The following is a 25722-nucleotide window of genomic DNA, read 5'->3' on the forward strand; positions in this document are numbered from 1 at the left end:
GTAACGTAAGGAAAGGAGACCTTAGATAGTGTCTGTACATTCAGAAGCAGAAAGCATGAGGTCTGGTAGAGTATGAAAAACAGACAAGTAAAGAAAGGTGATGCAAATGAAGATCAGTGGAGTCACAGTTTAGAAGCAAACGTCTTCACTTTTGACTGAAAGATGAAGCTGTTAGAGAGAACAACTGAATAAAAGGACGTAAATAAAAAAATCTCACCAGTCCAGTGTATAGAATGAGTGAATGCATGTAGGCGCATCGCTCAATAGCTCCAGTGCAACTAGAGAGAATCAACCGACATCCTGCAACGGCTAATGATCTATTATTTACAGAGCAGTGATGAGCACCAGAAAAACTAAGCACATGATCGTGCACTTTCAGGCCATGAGGCAGTTTGGGCAATTAAGATACTCTGTTTCATATTTTTTTCTTTCATTTTTCTTAAGGTCTTTCCAGACAGAGCTTTATATTTGATTTAAAAACAGCAAAAACATTCCTAAATCCTATTCCAAGGGTTCTTTTAATGAGGTGCCAGCATGGAGTTTGGTGCAGATGCATGGAGGTAATAGCGTTACATTGCTGCCCATTCTTTAGCTTGCTGATGTGCACTGCGGGTCAGCAGGCTGAAAGGAGGCTACTGCATTTTCCTTTCCCTTAAATGGAGAGACTAATATGAATGTTTAGAGATATTTTTCTTTGCTAAAACATGGACAGATAAGACATTCAACTCATATATCTCCATCTATATTTTATCATTATCAGTTAGCACTCTGCTATTCTACTGACAAAATCACAAGTTTCATGTAGTTTTAAACAGAATCAGATCCGATTATATACATTTTTTGTAGATACCTTGTGTTCAAAGCATTATATTCTATTTTGATTCATTCTGGTCTATGGCTAGCATCTTCAAAAAAACAAAATGATGCAGGAGTTTTGTGCCAAACGTACATTAAGTTCAATAATGGCTGTTAGGTGCTGATCACTGCTCAGGGTGGGTCTCCTCTCCAGAGCTCCAGAACAAGCTACACACTATAGTCCCTCAGCATTAGAGAAAAAAAATAACACTTGATCTCTTAAATAAAGGGCTGCTTTTATATTTGACTTTTATCAAATATAGGTATATGTGTGTATACCCTAGATGAAAAAAAATGCATACATCTATATTAAATTTCATTAATATAGTATCACATAGAATTCATTTACTTTAGTGTTAATAATACATTTAATCAATATTTACGTTGTTATCTTTACAAATCCACAGTATAAGTTGTGCCTTTATGTTTGTTTTGCAGAAAGGGATGGGCGGGTGGGGGGATAAAGTTGAGGTGTGTTCCCTAGTTAAGGCGTTTCGTGTACCAATAGCTTTCACAAAGTGCACTGCTTAGGGTATGGGGGAGGGTGGAGGGGGGTTGGGGTTGTGGGGGTAAACGGGACGCTCAGCAACACACCTCTAAATTCAAAGGGAAGTAAAGAAGATTGTTTTGGATTTAAAAAATATCTATTTATAGCTCATATTTGGTTCTTTAAAAACATATACTTTGAGATAAAGCATTGGAAAGTAAACCTCTGGAGACAAGCTTAAGTGAAAATCCTCAACATGTGTTTTTTAATGGGCCCACTTCGCTGTCAGGAGGGAAGGGAGGAGCTGAATTGTCGATCTTTATGGTTTTTATAGTGGTTCGTCCCAGGCGTGGACCGGGCGTTTGAGTCATCCCAGCATCTTAATTCATCCACAGCTTGGAGTTTTTATATACAAGCTCGGCTCCGCCTCCTTTTTCCATCAGCCTCCCAAAGAAGGCCATCTGGTGATCTGCTTCAAGCTCCAATCCTTCTGGGTGGCCCCCTTGTAGAAATGTCTTTAGGGCCAGCATTGCCCAAACAGAGGAAAAATAGAAATGTCTTCCGGAAGTAAACTGAGTGCTTTCCAAAAAACACACCCACACGTTCTCACCGTCCATCTAACAGCCACGCACACGCCCAAAAGGAGGAATATACTGTACACTCTCAGGAGCCTCAAACACACTCAGAGCAGCCTTAGCAGTTGCTGCTGTTCCGAAACTCTCCATTCTCAGTGATCTGCAGCTTGGTTGGATTGGTGGGGGAGATGCCGTTACGGGTCTGCATGCTGTAACGCTCCTTCAGTTGGCTGAGCGCGCTCATGAGACGAGCATTGGCAGCATCCAGCGACGCGATGCGCTTCTCCTGCAAAAAAACACAATCGGAAAAATGAATATTAGGAAAAAAAAGAGTTTACAGGCCATGGTAATCTAATCTTGTAAGATTGGAGTTTATTTTATTGCTTCACTAAAATGTATTATAGAATCCCTATGAGACTCCTAAAAGTGTTTTTTTTTTTTTTTATCAGTTTGAGATGATTACTCAGTGAAAAAAACTCAAGGAAAATAAAACATGCAGAATACTACTGTACATTCTTCTCTTTTAATTTAGAGTGAGAAAACATACAGTTTTCTCTGAAATATAACCCTTACTGATGAGGGTATGTCAAATGGTTGTCCAGCCTTATTTTTGCAGTGCATAAAAGTTTGGATCAGGCAGTTAAAGCTTTCATAAGGACAATTATTTATACTTAGGAAGATACACAAAATTAAAAACGGAACATTTTCCTTACCAACTAAAACTGTCTTTTTAAATTCAATTAACACTAAAGTTCTAAAATCTCTGGAATATTTCCTTCAAGGGGAAAAAACAACCAATGACTGCAGAATGAGAAATCTCCACGGTTTATTCCAGTGGGTCAACAGGCAGACCATGGAAGCAACCACGGGAGTTGTTTGTGAGCATAAAATTTATCAGATGAGGAAATCCTTTATTTTCCTTTTTTTTCTTCTGTCAGAACAGATATAACTACTCTCTCTTACATTCCTCTGAACACTTTAATCTGAAATAATTAACAATTGTTTTGTGTTTTCATACATGTTTGCAATTTCTGATATTCAGATGATTATAACCAAAACGAGAGTCTAATTACAGCTGGACACTCATCACTGCTGGGATGATGATACTATATGTGTCCTTGAGGAATTCTATCCTAAAACTAAAGCATTTTACTCAAACTGTCTCGCTAACATCCTGTCCTGCCTGAGTAATGCTCTTTATTTTTTTCTTCCTGTTTACTAAGAGCGCTGATTGTCTTTCTAAGCTGTGGTTGTTTGCAGACACACACTCTCATTAGTGTGGGCATGAAATAGATTTATGACCTTTGTTTCTCTGTGAGCCAATTTGCATTTATCGCCAAGCTGAAAGGCGGATGATTTCTGGTTTGACTTTGACTAAAAATCGCGGCCAAAAAAAGCCGGATTCTGATTTTAAAAAAGACAAATATCTGAAATCTATTTTTTTCGACTGAGGTCAGAAGAATCCATTTTGCTTCTTAAAAATTGTCCCTTCTGACTTCTGGGACATTTAGTTCGGCAACTGAAGGATTGTCTGCGTGATCAGAACGTTATGAGGTAAACATCTCCCTGTATTCAGTGAGCAAAGACGGCATGAAAGGCAACACATCCAAATTGAACAGTTCTAAACCCGCCTGAGCAGGTAATGCTTCCTATTAGTGTATTTCTACAGGCCAGACTGACCTGAGCATCAATTATCTTCTGTTTCGAGTCCACAACTGCTTGCATGTCAGAGTGGTCCTTCTTCAGCTCCTCTTCCACTGACATTAACCTGGATGTAGCAACAATGGATTGTTAGAAGGAAATACAAACACACAGTAGCATAACTCTGGGCTTATTTTCCCTACCGACTGATGATGCTCTTCATCTGGAGGTCCTTGTCGTCCTGCTGCCTGCGCAGACGCTCCTCCGACTCCTCCAGCCTGGCCTGGTACTCCAGCAGGACCTTCTGAGCCTGCTCGTCCTGACCTTTTAGACGGGCTTCGTACTCCTCCAGCTTCTGTACAGACGCACGCAGTTTCTCCTGCAGCACCGCAATCTCTTGTTGGTACTAAAACATCAGAGACATAGAGAGATTTTAATCATCCTCAGTCTATCAGAAGCTTTTCTGCTTCATTTGTATCACTGGATTATAAGAATAACTGTTATAAATAGATAGATTTCATATCACCACAGCACTTTCATGCTAGTGTTTTAGCTGCACTGTATATTTTCTGATTGACAGTCTCTGTTGAGTTGGGTTGAAATGCAAGGGCTATTGAATATGTGGCTTTTAAATAACAGACAGGGAAGTTCAGAGGTTTAGATTAAATAAAAAGAGAGGAAAGAAGAGGACGGACATCAGGAAGGTGTCTATATGCCAGAGGGAGCAACTTGATTTTTTTATTTTGTGTGTGATTTTTCTTTGTTTTTATTTCTGTGGAGAGTTAGGGGCAACAGGAAGATTGTCAAGTTGTCAGATAAACTACAGTACCTTGCAAAACTCATATTTCACTTCATATTTTTTTTTTTTTTTTTTTATCAGCTTATAACCTTTGCTGTGTTTTGCAGAAACACATTTTGCTCCGACTGCAGGTAAGATTTATGCCTCTACCAGCTTTTTATACCTCTTCTCATCTTTTCAGAATAAAGGATTGAGCATTGGTCTGTGAGGGGGTTCAAACTTTGGGATATCTTTCTATGACCTAACTCTGCTTTAAATCTTTTACTTCTACAGCTTCATCCCTGACCTTTCTGCTGTGCTTCCCTGACATTAAAACACAGTCTTCTGTGTTCCTTTCCACTTCTTCCGCATGTATTAGAATAAAAAAGGTTTTTGCAGCCATGCTCTGTAGTAAATTGCCATAGTGCAGGTTAAACTATATCTTATCTTCTAATTTCATTTTGATACAACCTGTTTATCTCACCTATTCCAGTTGTATCCTAATTGAACAGAATGCTGCAACCTTTAGTGATAAGGTTGGACAACCTTTCCCAGCATCCTGAATTATCTGATTCCCCTTGCATGCCATGGGAATTCTGCTGGGATCACTTATCTTTCTTCATCTCCTCCCATGCATTCCCATTTCTGTCCCCAGCCTGCTACATCACAGAGACATTTCACAGTCAATCACTACAAGAAAGCAGTGACCTCAAACAGGTTTATCTAGTCAGTTTCTCTTTATTCCTTTCTCCATTTCTGATAAACCTCAGTTCTTGTGGCTGATTCTCCTGAGAATGTGGGACATCTGCTGAGACTGAGCTCCCCTACTCCTCTGTCTCCCTGAAACAAACCCAATATCCAATCCTGTCTCTACTATCATTTTCTCTTGCACTGCAAAATAAGTGTCTTTTTGACATTCTGTGGCTTATTAATCTGAATTGCACATCGGCTTGCATGTAAAGCTCAGCAGAACACACAGTAAAATTAACATGTATTGCATGAATATTGATAAGATGGTTTAATACAAGACGGATAGGAAACAAAGCAGCTTTGCACCTGCTGTTCTGGTGTTCCAGCTGACAACATTCCAGATAAGGTTATCTTTCCATTCAGGCCAACAATGGACACCATTCACTGGAGGCAGCTATGTAAAAATGATGAATGTGTGTCTGGTGTTGTTTTTGTCTCCCTGCATGGACACTTTCCCAAAAGCCATATGCTGTAAAATTAAGGTTACTTTACTTAAGTATTAAATGTCCCAACTGCAGAGAATGCTTCTTCAGGATGTGATAGCAAAGCACAAAAATGCTGCCTTTAAAGTAGTAAAATCTTCTTTGTGCAGAAAGAGAGGTCCAAATATTCCAAAGGACAGAGTTTTTGGCTGATGCCTTAGTTTATTTACATTTTTGCTTAGCTGTCTATAAGCTTCTTCCAAAAGGATTAAATCAGATACATTGAATAGGATAATCACAGCCTGAGTCACAATGGGAATCCTGTAGGTTGTTTTCTTATACAGTTAAAAACCAGTGGCATGAAAAGGTTTTATACATCTGGAAATTTTTTTATCACTATCAGTTTCAGTGTAATATGCAGAATTCTGTGTGCTAAATCAATACAAAGTTTTGAAAAATTGCAAAAAAGAAAAAAGCTTTTAATTTGTAACAGCCCTCCTACAGGATAACATTTTACTGTATTTAGAAGCATCTTCCAAATTAACTGCTACCCATCTTCCCTGTGTAAGACTTGTTATATAATCTTGATCAGATTTAGGTGTTTTCTGATCAGGCCATTTAAGCACCAGGATCTGCTTGATGTAAACTTATCCACTGTAGCTCTGGCTGTATGTGCAGCAGTTTCCTTCTGTTTTTTGCAGCTCCTTAAAGCCTGGGGCACACTGTTTGGTTTCTAAAACATATCATGCTTGGTGATGTTGCTATGACAGTAAGCTGTGTATCTCTGAAGGACGGAAGATGGCAGACTTGCATGACTTGTTAGTGCAGCAGATCTTTGTCATGCAGACCTAACAGACATCAGTCCAGCGATGAATGGACAGGAAGTTACGGCTGTTGATGCACTTATTAGGGTAAGATGCTGACAAAAGGAAAAGGATTTTGATTGGTGCTGTGGATGCGGCAGATGGTTTCGCTAATTTTCACCTGGTCATTATCCTTCACCACCTGACCTAAAACCATTAATCAATTAATCAATAGACTGGTTTTACTTAGAATCTATAAAATATTTGCCTCAAGTTGTATTTTTGTGCTCAAAGTTATAAGATCTTGGTAAATTAATAAGAAGAAACATCATACTGAACTAGCTGGAACTAAGGAGTCCATCCCATCCCCTCATCTTTACCAACCAAAGAGCGTTATGTAGTGTTAAAGTAACTTTCTAACTGGATCATGCATGTTCTTTATAATCCTGAGATGATCCAACTTGAATGAAATCTATATTACACAAAAGTACTTCCAAAAACATCCTCTTATGTGTTCTGTTTTTTCATGGTAAGTAATATTATACATTACCCTGATTTTTATTTTTTTTTTTGCTTCTATTTTTTTTTTGTTTTAACATGCAATATGTATCTGGAAAAAAAGATACATAAACATAAAATATCTGATTTTCTCTCTCTCTATTTTTTTACTTGGGTGAATTAAGAAATTCAAAATGAATATTTCCATATAAGATAAAGCAAGCTATATATATTTATTGCCAGAATGTCATACGGTGCACATTTTAAATGAATTGTCACCCTGTATCGCTCATTAGCTGCAGCTCGTCTCTGCTGTGGAGGCAGCACTGTCTTCCAGTCCTTTCTGCTATTTCAGGGTGGCTGTGGTTTCTTTGTTAAGACTCAACTTATTGCCTTCTTTGGTAGCTCTCCCTCCCAAGGCTGCTGGCTCCCATAAAGTACGAGCTATGTTAGGATGACAGGTTTGTTCTCATTATAGATAGGCGGGGGGAAAATATGAAGGGAGGGAGCATGTGGGAACTAAGGAAAGCAAAGAAGCAGAGCAACAATGAACAGCTGTAGACACTGGGAAGCAGAACAGGCAGCATAAAAGCAACTTTTTGTCTCGATCACACACATGCACACACAGCAGTCCGTGTGAATGTTCGGTTTTTTAATAGTCACCTCGATCTATAGTCATAAGTTTGGTTTCAGAGTGTATTTTGGTGATGGTAAGGAGACGAAAAGATGGAAGAAGTTTTTCTATTTTGGATTTTTTTTCACACAAAGTAGGCTGCACTCAAAAACATCGATTTCCTTTGAATTTCAAAATTAAATTCAAGTATTCAAGATGAAAAGGCCTCTTTATTCAAGTAATATTACATTTAGAAATTAGCCTATAAAGATGCATTTAATTTCCCTTCCTTGCAAATGATATAAACTGAAAATACTGAAAAATTGGTACCAGTTGGCTAAATAAAGAGGATATCTTAGTCTATTTAAATGGCCTTTCAGGCTGCCTACAGGTCAAATGATTGACCCTTTGCACAGAAAATAATGAACAAATTAATAAAGTTGCTGTATTATCAGTGCTGATATTGACTGCTGGTACTTGAAGACCTGCAGATCATTTCCCCCTCTTCAGCCTAACAGTATTACTGTTTGATTCTGCACACCTGGCTGTACACATAACAACATAAAAGAACCAAACATTTTAAGTCTGACATACCTCCAAAAATATATGATGAGGTCACATGGGACAACTAGAGTCAGTTGATGCAGTTGATCCAGCTTTTATCTTCTATGTTGATATATAGATTGCCTCAACAACCAAATTTTAGTCTCTCTGACAGATTCTAGTCTTCAAAGTTCCAGAAGTAAAACAGGAGAAGGGAATGGTGTTTTCAGGGTGTATCCAGTGCCTTGTAAAAGCATGCATACCTCCTCCTTTTTAAGTTTTTTTTAACAGTCAATTCAATTCAATTAAGTTTATTTATATAGTGCTAATTCACAACATGTCATCTCAAGGCACTTTACAGTTCACCAGATCATACAGTCAAATTGATTCAAAGTTTTCTATCTAAGGAAAACCAGTTGATTGCATCGACTCATTGACTCGAATGCCATGTTATACGGATTTGATTTGACTGAACAAAATATGGAGTAGTTGTAAAGAGAGTGGAAAAGGATCCACAGATTAATGTGACATGTACCTTCTAAAAGCCCCCAGACTAAAATACAGATGGAAATTTAAGGTAGGTTTTCTTTCTTTCTTTTTTTTTTCTTTTTTTTTTTTTTACCAATCTTGACAAAACTAGATAACAATACAAGCTTGATCCATTTCAGTAGAATATATGATAACATTTTTATTAACAGGCTGCATGCCCAAATCCACTACATACTGAACTTCAGCCAGCTTCTTTGTTTCCCCGTCTTTCATTACTGGACACACTGATTAATACAGGTGTGTCTGGCCCTTGTCGTCATGGTTACTGAGGTCAGACACAACTGGATTAATCAGTGAGTCCAGTAATGAAAAATGGGAAACAAAGGAGATGGCTGAAGTTCAGAAAGTGGTGGAGTCAGGCACATAGCCCAGCTGAAATCCAAACCACCCTCTAAGCACTAACCCTTAACTGTCAAATGTCCCTCCCAATTAAGTCTCTCTTGCAGCTGTGGAAGGTGCCTTGATTGAAGCAAGAATGGGACGGCTTCTTCCCTCCAACAGAAAAGGAAAGTTGTTGTTGCTATGGCAACACACTGACTCCCCATGTACATGGCTGTAGCTATGTGGCCCAGGTTATCATTACAATAAACATTTGCCCATTTCTTAAAACAAATGTACGGTCATATAAAACAATTTCAAAGAGGACCATGCATTTTGGAATTGATTACTTTTTTTTTTTTCATATACTAACTTGTGATATCCTGTCTGTGACGAAGATGCAACAAACCAGGGGAATTTACATTAGGCGGAACATGTTTCCTCTGTCATCAGGCCGCTGTTATACCTACTGCTGAGTTCCAGCGGATCTACAACTGATGCAGACTTGCTATTTAAGGGCTGAACGGTGCACTGGCCCTACCCACTAGGTGGTTTAGGATGGCACTTAATGGGGTGGACCCTCCAGAATGAGCAAACGGAGGGTTAGTGTTCAGGGTTGGTGCTTAGAGGCCGGTTTGGGATTGAGACCCCATTCTGCTTTTATCCAGAACATAAGGTATTATGGGGGAGGGGATCTAGGCAGAGGAAAAGATTTAGCCTAATGTCTCATTCCCAAACTAAACAAGGCTGCCAACAGGGTAGACGGTAAGGTTTTTGACTTTTTATCCAGCTTTTTATTTAAATAAACAAACAATAAACTTATTAATAATTATTGATTGAACTACTACTATGAAATGCTCCTGATATATTTTCAGTGATGTTGCACAGTCCCACTAGTCTTCTAAAGTATTTGACGATTATTTTTGAAAAAATAATTTTCTTTGCAAAAATTCAGCTCTAGGTTTAGGTCTGCTCTTTATTTCAGCCTTTTTTTAACTAATGAATATTCTTTAACTTAAATTATTTCATTGCAGCTCAGGGTGTGTATTTATGGTCTTAGTCTTTGCAAAAATCTTAAGGAGAATCAGTACTGCAAACAGATGATTATTTAGCAGTTTTTATTATATGTTTGGATAATTGCAGACTCTTTGTTAATGAACTCTTAAGTTTTGAGGTTTAAATTCCTCCTTTCCATGATCAGAATTCTGAAGATTGCCTTTTAGTTTTATTTTCATACCTCGACTGAGCCATAAAATGGTGATGCTAATTCCAGCCAACGGATTTTGGTCAAATCATTTATTCTAAACCTAAATCTAGCAGGATATTAACAATTTTTTTGGTTTGGTTCCTATCTTCCCATCAACTATCTATAGACTAATGCTTAACACGAAGACTGGCAATGCTATTTTACTGCTATAGAGAGCACTTTGTGTGGAGGCCAAATATTTGGTCTCATCTGAACAGACAATGGTAAACTGCAGAAAAATATTAAAAAGACTTATTAAAAGATTAAATTATACACAAGTAGAACTTTTACAAATTAGGGGACTTTTAGAGAAAGTAATTTTCCAGGTACTTCTTTTACGGTTATCTGAGTAAAGGGGGGTGAATACAAAACACAAAGTTAAGCAAGAGTTTGGATTTAGTTAAGGTTAATTTCCATATTTCCATAATTAGAAACCAATTTGTGTTGGTCCATCCCATCAAATCCTGATAGTGTGTTAAAGTTTGAGGTTTTGCTCTGACATAATGTGAAAAGGTTCAAAGAGTTTGAACTAGAAGGTGAAGAACAGAAAAGAAAGAGAGCTAGGTGGGGGTATCAAGGCTGATGGTTGCTAAAGGTCAAAGGTTGGATGACGGGGTTACCTTCTCCACCTGAGTCAGATCCTCTCTGTTTCTTAGTGACTCGGGCTCCATCCCCTCATGGTCTAAATACTGCACATTCATATTCAAAAGCCAGGCTGCTGTGCGGTCCAGCGCACTGGGGTTCACTGGGGAGGGGGCCTAGTAAAACCAACACATACACACACATACACACACACATGAGCTGAATGAAAGTGTCAGGGAAGGGGCAGGAGGGAGGTTGCAAAAACACAACAGGAACAACAGAAATAAGCTTGAAATGCACCAACTCATCTGGGCTGAAAGCAGCAGGTGGAATGGATGCACACACTTGTCTGAAAGCTCCCACTGTGGCACACACACTTTTCAAATCTGTATCACAAAACCTTGCTTTTTATAAAAGGAGCAAGGGAAGTAGATACCAGAGATAAAAACAGGGAGCTAAAAGCTGGTGAACAGCTGATAAGTTTAAAAAGGATCTTTTTAAATTGGATCTGATGGATTCCCGCTCTGCTTGTCTGTGATTGGTTAATTCTTTCTCAAACATTCAGTACATCTACGGTTTTCAGAATTATTCTTAGTAATGAAAACATTATGTATTATTATCTTTATAACTATATTGCTGTGTATATAGGCAAAAACTAATGTTATATATTACATTTAATGTAAGATTAAATCGTGTCTTGAGCTTTGAACTAATGAAATCCATACCTACGACCTTTAGATAGCAGTAAAGTTAAGCATTACAGTATCTAAGTACTTGATTGTGTGTTGCTGAGGATATGGACCTAATTTGCAAGGGATGGTTATTACAAAATCTGATTTACATTTCTTATCAAACATAGTGTCTCTTTAACTAATCCATTAAAGAAGTGAGCAATGGTTCTCTTCAACAAAGGAAATAGTGAAGATTATAGGTAATATGCAGATATTCTATTATCAGATATCATGGTAATCATCGCTCAGGGGTTTTAATCACATTCAATGTTAGAAACACACTTACCAGACAATCAAATGTATTCCCAAGCATAACAATCAGAAGTTTAGATACACCCATCATGCATTGCTCTCTTTATATATCTAAATTGTTTTTTTTTTTGTCTGCATGGACATGGACCCACCAAAAAAAGAATAGTTTTAGGTTCTACTAATATTAAATGCATTAAAAACTAACGAACCGCATAGCCCTGATGAGTGTATATAAGCTTGTGACCTCATCTTAAAGAGGCCATTGCATATATGTTTCTAATAAGATGCAATGTGTGCCTCTGCAACAGCCTAATACTCATCCTAATATAAATAACCAGTGAAACAGTGCCGTGGGAATGAGCTGCCTGTATGAAAATAACTGTTATTACCCAGGCTGTGACTGTAGTTCATCAGGGTAAAATCTGCTGTCTCTGCGATTACACCCACCATATCCTTTCCTTATAAATCGCTGTTCTTTAATCTGCTTAATATCCTGTAATTACCTCCAGAGACGGTGTACAGTTGATATATTAAATAAATATATCATAACTTCTTTTTTTCATATATATATTAAAGTTTCTAGAGTTGTATTGTGGACACTGACCTGTTTGTGCTGAGCCCTCTGTTTGGTCTCAGGACTGTCGCTTTTAGAAGAAGATGACTGCTGCCGCAAACGGGCGCCGCCAGCTGGCCAGTCCGGTGACGATGTCATCATGTTCCCAGAGGATGGGCGAGGGTAAGGGCCGCCACTGAGCAGATTGGGGGGCGTACGGCCTCGGGTAACGTTCTGAGGTGGAGGTTGGTCTATCCTCCTCTGTGGGCCGGCGCTGTTCTGTCTGGGGACGCTGGGCTGCTGCTGGGTCTCAGTGAGCGATAGTTGTCGACGGTTAAACTCCCCGGAACGCCTGGTGTACTCATCCCCGCTGCTTCCCCCACCTCCGCTATGGTTCATAAAAGATTGCTTTCCTCCTGCAGGCCCATCTTCATTGTTGCTATGGGAACTAACAGAGCTGTGGCACTCTGACCCCGAATCAGTCATTCCTCGAGGAGACACTGACAAACAGGCCGCCATCTGGTAAACTGGGTTCTGGAAGGACAGCGGGGCTAGAAGCTGCGCGGGTCGACCTGGAGTGCTCTCTGTGCTTGGGGTAGTGGGGGCCTGGCCGGGCCTTCTCATGGTAGGACCTCCTGGGATGTTACCTTGTGAGACTCTGGCTGGCCACAATCCCCCAGAGGTTTGGCTTTCATTTAGAGCATCTGACGGGCTCGGAGTAGTTCCGGCATCCAGGTTGCGGGGGTCCTGGAGGTCCACCATGGATAAACTCTTGTTGCCATTTGACATGCCCAGCTCGGGCTCATTAGTCTCTGAATAGCTGGAACTGCGAGCAGGGGAAGGCTGGATACCTGAGCTCCTTGTCACAAAGAAGATGTCCTTATTTTCTGGAGTGGGTGAAGGTAACCGTGTGAAGTCAACCAATCTGACAGAGATAGGCAAAAAAAAAAAAGGCAAAAAAAAAGGACAATAAATGGGGTTACAATGCTGTTATAATATTAAAAACCTTTTGTATTTCTTATTGAAGAAAGCTTATCTTACAAATTGTAAATAATTGTCAAATTGTGTTGGATGACAATGTTATTTATCGTAACATTAAAGGGATAGTTCGGTATTTTTGACATGAATCTGTATGGCATCCCCATCACCAGCGGCATGCAATCACACTGACTTACCCCTGGCAGCGTCCTGTGAGCAGAGTTATCGTCCAGTTTTGGTCAAGCCGAAAGTAGTCCTGCAGGTTTTTAGGTTTTTAGCCATGTCTCCCTCCGCGGCGGAGGGAGACATGGCTGTTGTTGGGCTCGCTGTCTGAATGACGGCGCGCACTGATACGAACAGAGAGAAAATAGGACCAATTGATAACGACGTGTGACTTTTTCCACTACAATGTTTTTGGGATGCAAAAATATCACTCTTTTGAACACATAATGTTTTGGGAAGAGAAAAGTTTTATTTCGCTGTTCCTAAAAACCTGCAGGACTACTTTCGGCTTGACCAAAACTGGACGATAACTCTGCTCACAGGACGCTGCCAGGGGTAAGTCAGTGTGATTGCATGCCGCTGGTGATGGGGATGCCATACAGATTCATGTCAAAAATACCGAACTATCCCTTTAAAGCAGCCCCTCCACTTTTAAATGGATTTTGTTAGAGCTTTTGGGTTACATGGTAGATAAAAGAAAAAGGAAAAATACAAATGACTTTAAAAAAGACTGTGAGAATTATATGATTGGCTTACTGCTAGCAGGTAATGATGCCAAAATTAAAATCAGCAATTTATTTCAGTGCCAAACTGGACACACTTATTTCAACAAATTGGATATCTAGACTGGTTAAACCTTCATAGGATAAAGTAATTTTATTTTATTTGTGAGAAAAAAAAAACATGGACATTAAAAGACAGAAGAAATAAAGCAATGTAATACCTGCAAATATTTTTGTATAATAATTTGATTCTTCAAATTTTGTAAAAAGCCTTACTTTATTCATCAAAAAAGAAACTGGGATTTCTTACTTTTCCACCAAATACATGTTCGTTTGAAATCCTTTGTCACTTGCTTTAACTCAGATGAACAACATATAATAAAGCCAGTGAAATGAACTAGCTTCTTTGGATTCCTTCTATTTGTCTTGTATAATGTATACAATTAAAAAGAAAACTGAAAACAGTTTTGAAACAATGTGACGGAACTTTATAGATACTGCAGATTTTATCATGAAAAAACGACCTAAAACAGTCATATTCCAGTTAGAGTCAGTCTTAAAGGCAGGGAAGTGAACCTCAACTCAGGCTTATTACACTGGAACAAAAGTTTGGTCTAATGTGAAGAGAATTGAACCAATCTTCAAGAAAAACCATTCAATTTAGAGCAGATTGCCAAGACAGCTAATTTGTTAGATCTAAAAAGGCTGTGGTGCAGACAATTAGTGTTCAAGAGCCTTTTTTTCTATCTAGCCAAGTAAGAAATGCCTGGGCAGTACAGCTCATGCTATAGGCATGTTATTTGTAGAAATGAATGACTGCTGTGTGAACTATGTAATTCTTGTATATCTGGTCTCTCAAAAGACCAAAAAGCATTAAATAGATGACAAAAATCATTACCCAATCTCTTAAAATTAGGAAAAGAAATGTATTGATGCCTTTGCTCGAACATTTCTTCATTCATCTCCACACTTTTTGTTTCTTCCCTATTCTCCACTGACAGATGGAGTCCTGATTGCCAAAAGATGTCTACTTTGACAGATGTGACTCATGCTGCAAGAACCTATCATTCCCATCACGCTCAGCTTTTCTCCCTCAACTCATCCCTCTCCTCCAGCTCCTTCAACCCTTCCTATCTTTTAACCTGTTTTTCTTTTTATTCTGCCCAGTATCTCTCTATCCTCAATCTTGCTGCTGTCTCTCCTTGCCTCCTACTTTTCATGTCACAGGTTAGCAGAAAGTAAGCAATTAACAGAGAACGTTGAGGCTCATTTGAATTTCAGTCACCGAGTCCGGTGATGTCGATACACGCGTACGCTCCGATAATGTGAGCAAACAGTTATTGTGATAAAGTAAAGATGAGAGGCTCTGACATCAGGTTAGAAATGGGGGCAGCAGTTAATTAGTTCCATTGATCCTGAAGCCTGATGAACATAATGACAGAAGCGGACTGACTCACTTCCTGTTTCCCTTCAACACGTTTTCATTTTCTCTGCAATAAAAGCTGCAGAATGTGGAATGCTTCTATTAGTTCTTGCACTTCATGATCATTTTTTAAACTTCTCCTTCTCATCATTCTGCGAGGGGATGAGCAGCATCAGCCCATCTGAGCGAGTATACATCAACACCATGATGAAAACATTTGTCAAGGTGATATAAACATGCTGAGGTCATGCTCTAACTGCTGTGTCACAACTTCCACTTGCAGTTAGTGAGAGAAACAACCTGAATGACAATACATTTTCTTTTTGTCAACATAGGAAAGGATTGCATCATCATCAGGCCTGGAACTACACAAAAGATGATTGGAAATTCATTTTTGTAGATATTTGCATGACTTGTAAAAATTTTCCACAATTGCCACTTTCAGGCACTTGGAGATGCATTGGTCTAATAAAATAAAGAAGCAGCAGGACAATGATTTCAAAAATTGTGCCACTGAAATGATATTGCAGCTGTTACAGTGTTGTTATCCACTATATTCTCCCTCCCGCTGTCTTAATAACACAGTAAATGTCACTGCTGATATACGGCCTAATAAAAGTATTTATATACCTTGCACTTTTCTATTATTTTAACTTATATCCTTTTTCAAATGTAGTTGGCAACAAACTGGATTTTTTTTATGTTACCGTCATTCACTACAATAACTGGTGACAATTTTCCCATGTCGGTAAAAGAAATAAACTTAATTCTTTTGTTTTGTCTTGTGGGCGAGGGTGGCTGGCATTTTCATTCCCCTTTAAGACTCGGCAGCGACCTCCACCTATACAGTCAGACAGCGCGCAAACAAAGAGAATGGTGGATTAACTCAGTGAAGAAGTGACTAACACAGCCATAAATGAAAAAATATCTTAATCCTGCCATATTAGTTCCCCCCCAAAAATTCGACGTCTGTAATTTGAAATATTCTTGGTTCCACAAAGAGAATGTTGAGCAAAAAAGAGAAAAGCAAAATGCGAAGTTTGCCTAAAAAACTGTTGGGATTGCCCAAAGTAACACATCCAACCTCCACCACCTGCAGCACCAACCCTGCTGCTGAGTTCGAAGATGTGCAAAAGGCTCCATTACCTTTGGGCAAAAACGTTTAAGTGAGCTAACATTTTTCTCCCTTTTAAAGAAAAAATCTTAAATGTTTAAACTCAAATGTTTACAAGACTTTTATATTTAATTGAAACTAATATGTAATTTTATTTGGTCAATAAATACATAAAAAATACCAGTTGCATTTCCTGCACCTGCCATTATTTATAGAAAGCCGGAGCATTTATCGTGCATTTATCGTTATCGAGGTAGAACTGCCCAATTTATGGTGATATTGATTTGAGATAATTTCACCCAGCCCTATTGGACAAACATAAAATAGCAGACAACGGTGAAGTAGAGGGAAGAAAACAGTTTAATCCTGGAGGAAAACCGGATTGTTTGACGTTCATCTGTGAAAATTTTTAAGCCTCCCCACTCATTCTTTATTCCACTCAAAGATATAACTTTTGAGTGGACCATATGGGCACAGTAATGAACTGTGTGCTTTAGGTTACTGCATCATATTTTTTTAACTTCACTATCATCTTCTGAGTTCCCAAAATACGCAAAAGTTTTTGATGATATATTGTGACAAAATGTGAAGACGTCAAGCTATTTTCAAGCTTTGGCAAGAGACCGTAGTTGAATATGACACAACTGTTAAGATATCAGTACGGAGTGGAAATGAGTCTGCTTGTCAAACTGTTTTTGTTCACTGATTCAGCAGCTCCAGACTGATTCAAAGATCAATCTGCTTGTAATCGTCTCTTCGCCATGACTGTAGACAGATTGATCTGCCTTGGATCAGGCTCCTTCTGTTATCTTCAAATTTCTAAAAGAACCTCAGTTGGGAAACGTTTGTCTCTTTCACAAAAAGATTTATAAAACAGTGTTTCAAACTAGTTTTTCTTTGTAAATTTATAGGGTAGGAAGTTTAATTGGACATTTCTGCATTTACAGAAAAATAAGCTACTAACATCTTAATTGTGCTGCTAACTTTATTGAGCTGAAAATATTAATCCCATCGTTATATACTTATTGACTAATAAATGAAGTGAACAGTTAGACAGAGTTTGTGCATAGAGCGTGATGCTGATGATTCTTACCCTGACAGTTCACTGTCTATGACCATCTTCTGCAGCCCGGTGGAAATGCTGCAGCAAGCCTCAGCAGTAGGGGAACCTACGGGCTCTGAGGACGGCCCAGGTGTCATCTGGACGCTGGAGGGGTTAGACAGAGCCGTGCTCACCTCCCGGAGGATTCTGGGCAGGGGGCCTAGCTTTGAAGCCATGCTCTGTGAAGACAGACAATTAAATCAGAGCCAGATTAAACATTTATCTAGATCCACAGGGATCAGGTATTAATTAGATTTTCTACTTGCATAGTTTTAAAAACACATTCTGGATTTCCCCCTTCACTGCAGTATCAGATATCTTATTTAGACAACATTATTCATAATGTAATAGGACGGACAGACTGATGGACTGGAGAATTAAGCAGACTGTGATTTCTAAATTATTGAAAGACAGTTTTTGAAGCAGCATAACCAGCAGCTAGCAGAACTAATGCTCTACTGTGTAAATACTTTACTCTGCCCTTCTTTTGTGCTCTCCTTATGTAATGAAATCTTTAATTATTGATAGATTTGGGATAAACATTTTAACGTAGTCAAACAGAGATTCACACAGCTGCAACCACTAGACACTGATAGATCTCCATTCTTGCAGTTTTATATATCCAAATGTGTTTTAGAAGGTAAAGAGAAGACATAACAGATAGATTTTGTCAGAAGTGTTTATTTTATAATAATGTGAGGCTCAATTTATTTATTTGACTGGTGCTTTTTTTCAGTCTAAATATTTAGATGAATGCCAATAATTCAGATAATCTATATGCTTGCTGTCACCATCAAAAGCTTTCTAGATTGTTATTTGATCACTTTTTTTTTTTAACAAAATGGCTGAGCTTTTTTATTTAATTAGTTAAAGTTTGATGTCTGTGAGAAGCAGATGGGAGAGATACAGAAGATCAGTTTAATGAATCCTGAAGGACTGAGTCTTTTACTTTCATTATTATTTATAATTCTTTAAATCTAATTTTGTGTTTTTTTTATCCCATTTTATTTAATCTTTTCTACTGGGCAGGTAAATTTCACCTACAAGGGATTAATAAAGTATCTGTATGTCTACTGTGAAGGAATGATCAACCAATTTTTAACAGAGTAAAGTTCAGGGCAGAAGCTTAACCCTCAGATCCATTCATCCGTAAACCTATTTTTGTGTGTGTTGGGATTACGTTCTCATTTGAAAACATTGTTGCATAAACATTTCTATATATGTTTTGAAGTAAAGATTTGTAGACCAAATCCTTTGAAAGGATTCAAACTAGAACATACAGCAAAAAGAGCCAATGAAATTATATGTGCTCCAGGATATAACAGGACATTTTTCTTGTTAATGAGGCTAAATAGTTACATCTTTGGTTGGTTGACAATTACGTATTTCACTTATGCATTTAGGGAGTAGTAAACCTTATATCAGTTTAAAGCTGTTAAATACTTCTTGTCATGTTAACTGGACATGGACACTGGTGTTTCTGAGTTTATGTTGACTCCATAACATATTCTAATTCTTCTGGAGGTTCATTTATCTAATTTTGGTGTAAAGAGCGGGCTAAAGTAAAGCTGCTGAAATGAACCTAACCCTAATTCTATTAAAGATTTATCATCCATATTATGTTGAATAATAAGTTCCCTGTCAAGAAAACCATCCAATTATAATATGAAATCTCCAGCAAGCATGTAGCTAGAAGTGTGCAGATGCCTACAATACGAGTTTAGTCAATATGCAGCTTAACGAGACATATAGAAGAAGCGATGGGTGCAATGAATACTGACACTTTCCACTCAAACTGTCACATTTATCTATTGATAAAACATATATTTTTGTTACTTATATAATGTTTTCTTCAGAAGTTTTCATTTCATAATAATTTGGGGCTCTAAATAATTTATACAATGTTAAACTACTGTATTAGACTGACATGTTGACAATGGAGCCTCAAATAATGGTTAATTTAGTACCTGGTCCATTTGGGAGACCACCTCAGACAAAAGTGAGTGCAAGGTCGACAGCTCCCTGCCAAGGTCAATGTAGCCTTCAAAGCCGGCTGTGTTTGAGATTGTCTCAGGGTTGGAGATTTCCATCAGAAAACGCTGCATATTGGTCCACTCATGCTCCAGGAACTGGTTCATGAAAGACATGTACTCCTCCTTGTTTCCAAATCTAAGGGCAGACGGACATAAAAGACAGAAAAGGGAAACAAAACTATCAATCTGTGCTAAATTCCAGGGAACAAAATGTGTTCCCTTTATATATATAAAAAAAAAATATATAAAAATCTGAGAAAACGCACTTGGTGAAGTTGGCCAGATTTTGCGTGACTTTGGCAATGAGAGTGAGCGTACGAGCCGTGCGGTCATCAGGATACTCCTGCATGAGGTGGAAAAGGGAGGGTGACATGATGGCTGGACAAAGGAAGCGCAGGAACAGTGAGGCGCAGATTAGCCGTTCGCTGATATCCGGTCGACCCCGACTGTTGCACTCTTGCCGCCATGATGCAAACACCTCTTTCAGTTCTCGTGGAAAAACACTGCGCCCAATCAAAAACACAAGAGATGTTGCAGACAAATTGCATTGTTAAGTCTAGCCTAATATCTATTAAAGCCTATTTAAAAAACAAAGGAATTTGATCTTACAAAAAAAGGAAATATTGGAAAGCAAAACATATGATGAAGCATTGCCAATATTAATGAAACGATGTGTGCAATCAAACACTCTTTGATGAATGCATTTAAAAACCGAGGCTAATGAAGTGTTGTTATATAAAGAAAAATCCAAGCAGCTGATGACGGAGCTGCAGTACTCACCAGTATGTGTTGATAATTTTGCAGAAGGCAAGCTCACAGCACATCTTTAGGTTACTCTGGTGCTCTGGCAGTTCACCAGAGGAACACTTGGATGGATCCACCTCACAGTTTTCATCTGACTCATATAGAGCTTTAATAAATTCACCTAGAAGAAGAGAGTTGAAGGAACAATTTAGCTTCATACGTATATTTCTACTCGCAGAATATCATCAACTAAAAAAAATCTCTGTAACTTAGAACAGTATTGTAAGAACCTTTAAATATTTAAAACCAGATTAAAACTACCAGTATCTTATTAACTGGATTGTAGAATGTAGGTAAGGGTGTGTGTCTGTGCATAGTTCTGCCCACCTTAGGATGCGTGACCTATCAAACAAATTATACCCTGGTTAAGACTCCTATGCCATTCCCTCCTATGATAGGACTTTTCTTAACAGTGACAGGTACATTTGCATTTCAACTGCAGCCTACAATGTCTGTCTAATGAAAAGGCAGCTTTGACACCAAGACCATCTTGATAGATAACTCTTAGTGCTGACAAGCACAAGGTATTTTCAGCCATGGCATGAAGTCGATGTATACCTGCTCATGACCAATCCACTCTTCACACACATTTAGCTGTGCTGCAAAAATGGCATTTGACCTCTCGTACTCCACAATGTACAATGTGAGGTATTCAGTCAGAGAGTTGGATATCTTTGATGCAGCGTTATGGTCTTAATCCAGTATAAGATGGGCCTTAGTCAGTCCTAAAATGGAATAACTCTTTAGTTTGGCAGTGGCTTAAAATCAGAATTTCTGAAAAGGGAATAGGACTGCCCTCCGTCTCCCTCTTTTACCAATTCTTGGTTCCAATTTCAACGGTTTATTGATGCGACAAACAACAAAACATTGCAGTTTAATTGAGCACTTTTATCTGAATCAACCTTGAGACAGGCTCGAAGGTAAACAGAGCAACTTTCTTGCTGCACAGTGAAACAGAAACACACACAAGGAGCATTGACACCAGCAGCATACAAAGAGGATGTGTCTACTATTTGTAAATTAAACTTCTACTGTGTACTTCTCTAAATTAAGCGGACAGAAGATTACAAATTGCAAAGTCCTTATTTTTAGAGCTGCAGATGGACAAATAAGCTTGTTTTGACCTTAAGGTGACATTGTGCTTATTGGGAAGATGAGTTTGTACAAAATGAAGCTCTTATGCTCAGAAGAGAACAGTAGTCTTCCTCAGTGTTGTGCTCAACATGAAGCATTCACGCCCCTTCAGTTTTTTTCTGACATTTCATAAGAATTTAGTCTAATTTGAATAAAGTATTTGTATGTAGCCTATTTTTTGACAAAGTCAAAAAAAAGAAAGTTACACATTTTACATTGTTTAAAAACAGTGTAAACATAATAATTACCTAAATGTGAAACATCTCTGTGTAATTGGATCATATTTATTAGCGATATTTCTCAACTTTTTAGGGGCATGTTTAACTTGGATCAGCTGTTTTCAGGGTCCAGTAGGCAGCCATCGTCCAGGCTCTGACTGCCCCACTTCTGTACACTGAACCTTTGCTCCTCCAGCTACTGCTGTGTTATCTTGGCTGTTTGCTTTAAGCAATTGATACATTTACAGTCTGTAAATGTATGTACGTGAAAAGTCACCAAAGGTTGTTGCAGCAAACCTATTCTTGACTAATGCAACCTTCATTTAGCAAAACAGGAAATAGTTTTGTTAAAACCTCATAAATATGAACCTCATGGAAATACATGTTTTTTAAACATGATATATAATATTGGAGCTCATCTCCACTGTTTAACATGTAGGAGGATTTGTGATGCTGGTGGTCTGTTTTTTTTTTTTTTTAAAGAGCCTTGTCAGGGTACATGTGGGACTAACTTTAAACCTTATAATGTCTTGGAAAACATGGCAGTTCACTTAAACAAAGCAAAGAACTTGGCAAAGCAAATAAAGAAATGGGTATTCAGTTGGTCTTTAAGGAGGATTACTAAAACTATAAAAGCTTTTGTAGAGCGTTCCCTAAGAAATTGTTCCCTAAACAGAACATAGATTGGGATCTCAGACCCCAGACTGAAACGCATCGAAAAGAGAGCTTGACAGTTTATCAAAAAAGACTGTATAAAGGAGAATTGCGAAGGATCCCTTGCTCTGTGAACTCCAACCTTGCAAAATGTTATTAAAAAAAAGTGCTGACCTTTTCACCAACAATTAGAGTTGCAAATATGATTGTATGGAACAAAGAATATTTTTTTATTTTGGAAATCTTCCTCTGTGAATCATCTATCTTTCTTTTTCTACACATTTCTATATTACTGAACTGACAGGGTAACATTAACAAACAAACAACCATGCATGCACACACCTATAACTAAGGGTAAGTTAGTGTTAGAAAATGCAAATTTCCAGCTTGTATTAAATACTGTATTTCCTACTTTAAGCAATGAAATACAGAAGAATCCACATCAGTGTTTATCTCTTCTTTGACCCTTCTGTGTGCCTGGTCTCTTCGTGACTTCATGATTACTCACCGAGGGCATCCTGCAGGTACTTCTGACCAACCAGCTTCAAGTACTCCTCAATGGCCTTTGTGGCGAGAGTGTTTTCCCTGAAGATGAGGTGCTCATTCTCCCCACAGCGGTCCACCTCAGACATCATCAGATCTGTAAGGAAGTCCTGCAGAGAAAATAAAAGCATTAAAGAACTTAAAGAATTCAATACAGACAGTCAGTGTTCAAGAATTCAAAGCTTATTTAAATATTCTGCTAATGATATAGAATTTCCGGCCAAAGTGGAACAGACATACTAGTCACTCAAAGGAATAAAAGCACCATTTTTGAGTTTCCTCTCCTTATATCAGTGGTTCATGCTTTAAAGATTCCACTGTAAAAGTGAACGATTAGAAATCTATTTTCTTAGTTACCATTCTGAAATACAGTTTTTTTTACTATGAACTGAAATTATGGGGGTATTTTTTCACCACTTCGTGCAAATATAAGCGAGTATGGAAACAAAGTTGATGAGTGTGATAATGAGCCTGCAGAGAGTTTAAGAGAGACACAGTAAAGCCGAAGACCAGACGCAAGAAGCAATGAGCTGAGCGGTGTAGTACGCTCTGTGGAGCTCAGGGAAACTACGATCTGACAGTAATCCTCAGTAGGTTTCTCACAAGGAGCAACTCTAAAGCACCCTCTTTATGTGATCTATTGTTAAAGAATAGCCACCTTTTCTTTTTACCAGTTTGATGATCTGGAAAAGATGCAGTGAGTGCCTCAAATCTTCATTAATCAAGATTTTTTTATTCAACAATGGTTTTACCAATATATTATCCTGGCATAAACAGAAGCATTACCTCTGCTTCTTATCTGGATATATCCCTGTGGGGACACCTACAAAAGCTTTTAGCAATAATAGAGCCTTTTTAAAGATTTGAACCATGCCTGAGCCTATAATAATTTTTAGTATACTTTGTGACGTAAAAGATGCAACAAATTTTATATGTGGAAACCACACATACAGTGATAGAAATGTGTTTCTGAGCAGCATTTGTTGATTTTAGATGCACAAACAAAGCACGTAAACCCCTATAGATGTAATTCTGCACACATAATGAAGCAATAACACATATGGCAGCTTGATTCTCTGCAATGCATCCAGTTGTGGTGTTTTTACAGTATGCAACAATGCATTCCCTAAAGAAAGAGTAATGATTCGGTGTTAAGGTACCTAAAATAAAAAATAAAAAAAAACTTTAGCCTTGGATACAAAACCTTGACAAAGTATTTTTTTTATCTAACTACTTTAAAGTCAATAACTGCCATTAGGTGCAAAAAAATTGTGAAGCAAATTGTTGGCAGAAAAAAAAATCAGTAACCAGAGCAACATTTCCAAAAGCAAATGAAAAGACATGAAAAGAGGGGGGCCAGGTGGGGTACACAGAAAAAAAATTAGATCATTGATAAAAAAAAAAAAATCCCAAAAGAGTGATCTGAGATAGTCTGTGAAGGCTGAAACCTTGGTGACAAACCAAACACTGCTAGAGAGGATGATGCCTGTTGCCAGGGCAGCAAAGTCCTCGTTAACAGCAGCACATACCTCCACCTTGGCAGAAATCACAGTGGGCATAAATTATTTCCCTATACTTTGCTTCAACTTACTTGTTTTCTTTGTTTTCAGGGACATTCAGTTTGATTGCCTGTTGGTAGCGATTCAGAAAGTTTACTGAATCTGCTTAAACAGAATCTGCCTAAAGTGTCGTGTGTACTAATAATCTAAAAGACTCTCATATGACCACAGTCCATTAGGATGAATAAGTAGTGTGCATCCCAGAAATATGGCTTTTACTAAAAAGTGTTAAAAACACAGTTAAAAAAACAGCAAAAAGAAGAAAAGTTAAAATTTTTACGAAGGCCTTGTAAAAACATAATACATGGTGGTGACAGAATGATGCTGGTGTAGGTTCTTCTTTTAGACATGCTGAAAACAAGTTCATGGAAATATGGATGGAAATGAATGCAGGAGGATCCTTTGGGTAAAGCTCAGGGCAAGTTAGGAAAAAAAAAAGTGTTTAAGATTTTTTTTGGGCTTTATAAATTTGTCCGTAAGTTTAGTAAAAATACAGTCGAAGTTAGAATGATCGGCTTAGATCAGAGCATATGTTGTCTTATTATGGTCTAGTGAAACTGCAAACCTAAATCTAATTACCAAGGAAAAATTGAGAAAACCAGGTCTATAAAATGTGAAAGGCAGGCTTCCAGATGTAATAGCAACAAAAGGTACCAAAGAAGTGATGCAGTAACAATGACAATTAACAATTTACAAGAATTTGAGATTCTGGTTTCAAATTTGGTCTGAGTAAAACACAGTCATTAACTATCTTCTAAAGATACAGGTAAAGGTAGATCTATGCCTAACCTATAAACACAATAAAAGAGGCATTGTTTCTTATTAGGAAATAATTACATTCTGATGCATCACTCAGGAAACTGCAAAAATCAGACCACAGGAAAACGTATGGAAGGGTATAAAAGGGAAGAACTAAAACATGGCTTGTTGTCTTTTATTATGCTCTTATAGAAATGTGGGGGGAAATACTGGCTAGCTTGATAGAGATCTCAAAGGCAGTGGGTAAAGAAAAACAATCAGATCTAGAGAGATGGAAATAGAGCCATCTGGGGATGAGTCATCCCTTGTTTAGATCCCTTGAACAAATTTCTGGGTGTACTTGCATTTAAGTCCCCCGGCAGCTTGTTAAACTTGGGAGCCAGTGCAGCAGGGTGGGAGAAAAGAGACAAGTGACAGATGTAGGAAACGAACTAGTGAAGGAGAGGAAGAAGAGACGGAGGGATGGGTTTTAAAAGAGCG

The 25722-nt window shown here is 38.1% G+C and overlaps 1 protein-coding gene across 12 annotated transcripts in view; it reads right to left on the reverse strand.

Moving 5' to 3' along the window:
• Positions 1 to 1377: 1377 nt before the first annotated feature.
• The window catches only part of dab2ip (DAB2 interacting protein), a 199028-nt gene continuing 174683 nt past the window's right edge, over positions 1378 to 25722 (reverse strand). For 8 of the 12 annotated variants that reach the window (XM_015384532.1, XM_015384539.1, XM_015384538.1 and 5 more), the window contains 10 exons: positions 22890 to 23034; positions 20352 to 20496; positions 19838 to 20074; positions 19506 to 19707; positions 17530 to 17717; positions 12248 to 13121; positions 10699 to 10836; positions 3762 to 3964; positions 3598 to 3685; positions 2036 to 2203 (listed from right to left, as the gene is read on the reverse strand). In XM_015384532.1, the coding sequence (XP_015240018.1) occupies positions 2036 to 2203; positions 3598 to 3685; positions 3762 to 3964; positions 10699 to 10836; positions 12248 to 13121; positions 17530 to 17717; positions 19506 to 19707; positions 19838 to 20074; positions 20352 to 20496; positions 22890 to 23034 (2388 nt within the window). Of the gene's footprint in view, positions 2204 to 3597; positions 3686 to 3761; positions 3965 to 10698; positions 10837 to 12247; positions 13122 to 17529; positions 17718 to 19505; positions 19708 to 19837; positions 20075 to 20351; positions 20497 to 22889; positions 23035 to 25722 lie in introns of all 12 variants that reach the window. The other 4 variants (XM_015384531.1, XM_015384544.1, XM_015384543.1 and 1 more) reach the window with 2 other exon arrangements.

The sequence above is a fragment of the Cyprinodon variegatus genome, unplaced genomic scaffold (assembly GCF_000732505.1).
Source record: "Cyprinodon variegatus isolate N-32 unplaced genomic scaffold, C_variegatus-1.0 Scaffold315, whole genome shotgun sequence".
In the NCBI taxonomy this organism is placed as follows: domain Eukaryota; kingdom Metazoa; phylum Chordata; class Actinopteri; order Cyprinodontiformes; family Cyprinodontidae; genus Cyprinodon; species Cyprinodon variegatus.